Source organism: Brassica oleracea, chromosome C5, assembly GCF_000695525.1.
Source record: "Brassica oleracea var. oleracea cultivar TO1000 chromosome C5, BOL, whole genome shotgun sequence".
Taxonomy (NCBI): Eukaryota; Viridiplantae; Streptophyta; class Magnoliopsida; order Brassicales; family Brassicaceae; genus Brassica; species Brassica oleracea.
In genome coordinates this window covers 38275919-38277780 of record NC_027752.1, presented here as the reverse complement: position 1 = coordinate 38277780, position 1862 = coordinate 38275919, and the positions used below count along the sequence as shown (strand labels likewise).

At 36.1% G+C, this 1862-nt stretch overlaps 1 protein-coding gene across 1 annotated transcript; it reads left to right on the top strand.

The window, feature by feature from the left end:
- The first annotated feature begins 637 nt into the window (after nt 1-637).
- Nucleotides 638-1290, top strand: LOC106293241 (rapid alkalinization factor 23). The gene has a single exon (XM_013728896.1). It carries the CDS (start codon nt 653-655, stop codon nt 1073-1075), a length of 423 nt encoding a protein of 140 aa, XP_013584350.1. The 5' UTR covers nt 638-652; the 3' UTR covers nt 1076-1290.
- The last annotated feature ends 572 nt before the right edge of the window (nt 1291-1862 follow it).

Below are 1862 nucleotides of genomic sequence, written 5' to 3'. Positions count from 1 at the left end.
TAATGTCTTTTAAAATGTTGGCATTTTACTCGCTATGTTTTCAAAAAAATCTGAAATAATCACATATCATGGTAGAAAACCATTCATAATTGTACAAACTAAAAGTAAATGCGTTTTGTAGTATTCTTATCTACCCTTGTACTCATTTTTTATTGTTAGTACTTTAAAACATTAGATTTTTCAAATGTATGTGCATAATGAGTTAATGACATAAGCCAAAACATGATCATAACTCTTATTGACATTTTGTAGTATAATTGTTCTACTTATGATTCTGATTAAAAACATTATGATATTTGCGAAAAATAAAAGACATTCAAGAGTGAATATAAGAAAGTAAAAAGAAGTTTCATTCAAATCACAAAACAGAGCATACAAGTTTATTAAATTGGTTTATATAATTACAGTAAACTATCGATAATACCAGTAAAGTGGCCAAGAAAGTTAAGAAAGAACATAAAAAGTAAGGTGGATGTCTCCATCAAAACACTTAGCGCATTATTAAACACCCTTAGATCTGAAGCTAACAAAAGAGCCCACTTGTAAAAGCTGTCTTAACATCATCACACGAAAGTCAAGTGGTAGTATCGTAATTACTCACATCTGTAGTGTCATTTCGACATGTTACTTCTCTTTTAACTAAACCTCGTCTATGTTTCTCTTTCATCAAAGTTCGTGCACTGAAAAAAATATGAGAGGACTCTCCAGAAACTCCGGCACCGCGGCGATTCTCGCGATCTTTGCAATCCTCGCCGTTCAGCACTTGACCGTAGCCGCTGATTTCCTTCCGTTCGAGACAGAGTGCCGCGGTACCATCGCCGAGTGCTCGGTTTCCGCCGCGCTCGGAGAAGAAGGAGATCTATTCTACGGCGGAGGAATGGGAGCAGAGTTCGAGATGGACTCGGAGATCAACCGGCGCATGTTAGCGAACAGGAGGTACATCAGCTACGGTGCGCTGAGGAGAAACAGTGTACCTTGCTCACGACGCGGCGCATCTTACTACAATTGCCGACGTGGCGCTCACGCCAACCCTTACTCTCGCGGCTGCAGTGTCATCACTCGCTGCCGGCGATAAATCTGTAACTTTTCTCAATATTCTTTTCTTTTTCTTATATATATTTTCAGATAATTTCTCAGTTTCATTGCAATATTCATACGCATATATAGCTATATATATATATGTAAATCTCTCTGGAAATAATCTCCGTCATTGATGTAAAAGTACCAAGAAAATAAGTATGGAATGGAATTAGATAATTAACGTTGCAATCGATAGTATCATCAGTGATATAGGAATGTGTTGAAGTAATATTGGATTTAAATGGAATATTTATAGGCAGGTTTTTTTTTGTCATGATTATAGGCAGGTAATGCGTACTATCCCTTATGATAAAATAGTGTACTATATGAGTGTTCATCGGTGCATCACGCATGTTCTAGAGAAATAACAGAACCTAAGAAATAAAATATGGTGCAAGTATGATCGCTAACTAGGTAAAAGAATAAGGTTTTTATTTTATGTAAATAATGATGGAAAAAAGAGAGACGATAATATGATTTGGTTGGGTGCCAACTAAAGCCAGCTTCACCTGTACCCCTTTCGGCAGAGCCACACGTGCAGGATAATCTGTAATACTTTTTTTTGGGTCGAATAATTAATCTGTAATACTAGAATTATTAAAAAGATCCATGAATTTCGATATGAAATTTGTTAAGTCACGAGAACTCCAACGTGTAAGACCAAACACATAAGCTCTTCATCATTAATTGGAACTTGGAAGTGACCATTATTTGGAGGGCAAACTTGTCAAAGAAAATGAAAACTTTACATTAACTCAAACTAGTTACAGATGGTTAAGGAT

Excerpts from the sequence above, each read along its gene's own strand:
- LOC106293241 (XM_013728896.1), top strand. The coding sequence starts at position 653 with ATGTTTCTCTTTCATCAAAGTTCGTGCACTGAAAAAAATATGAGAGGA.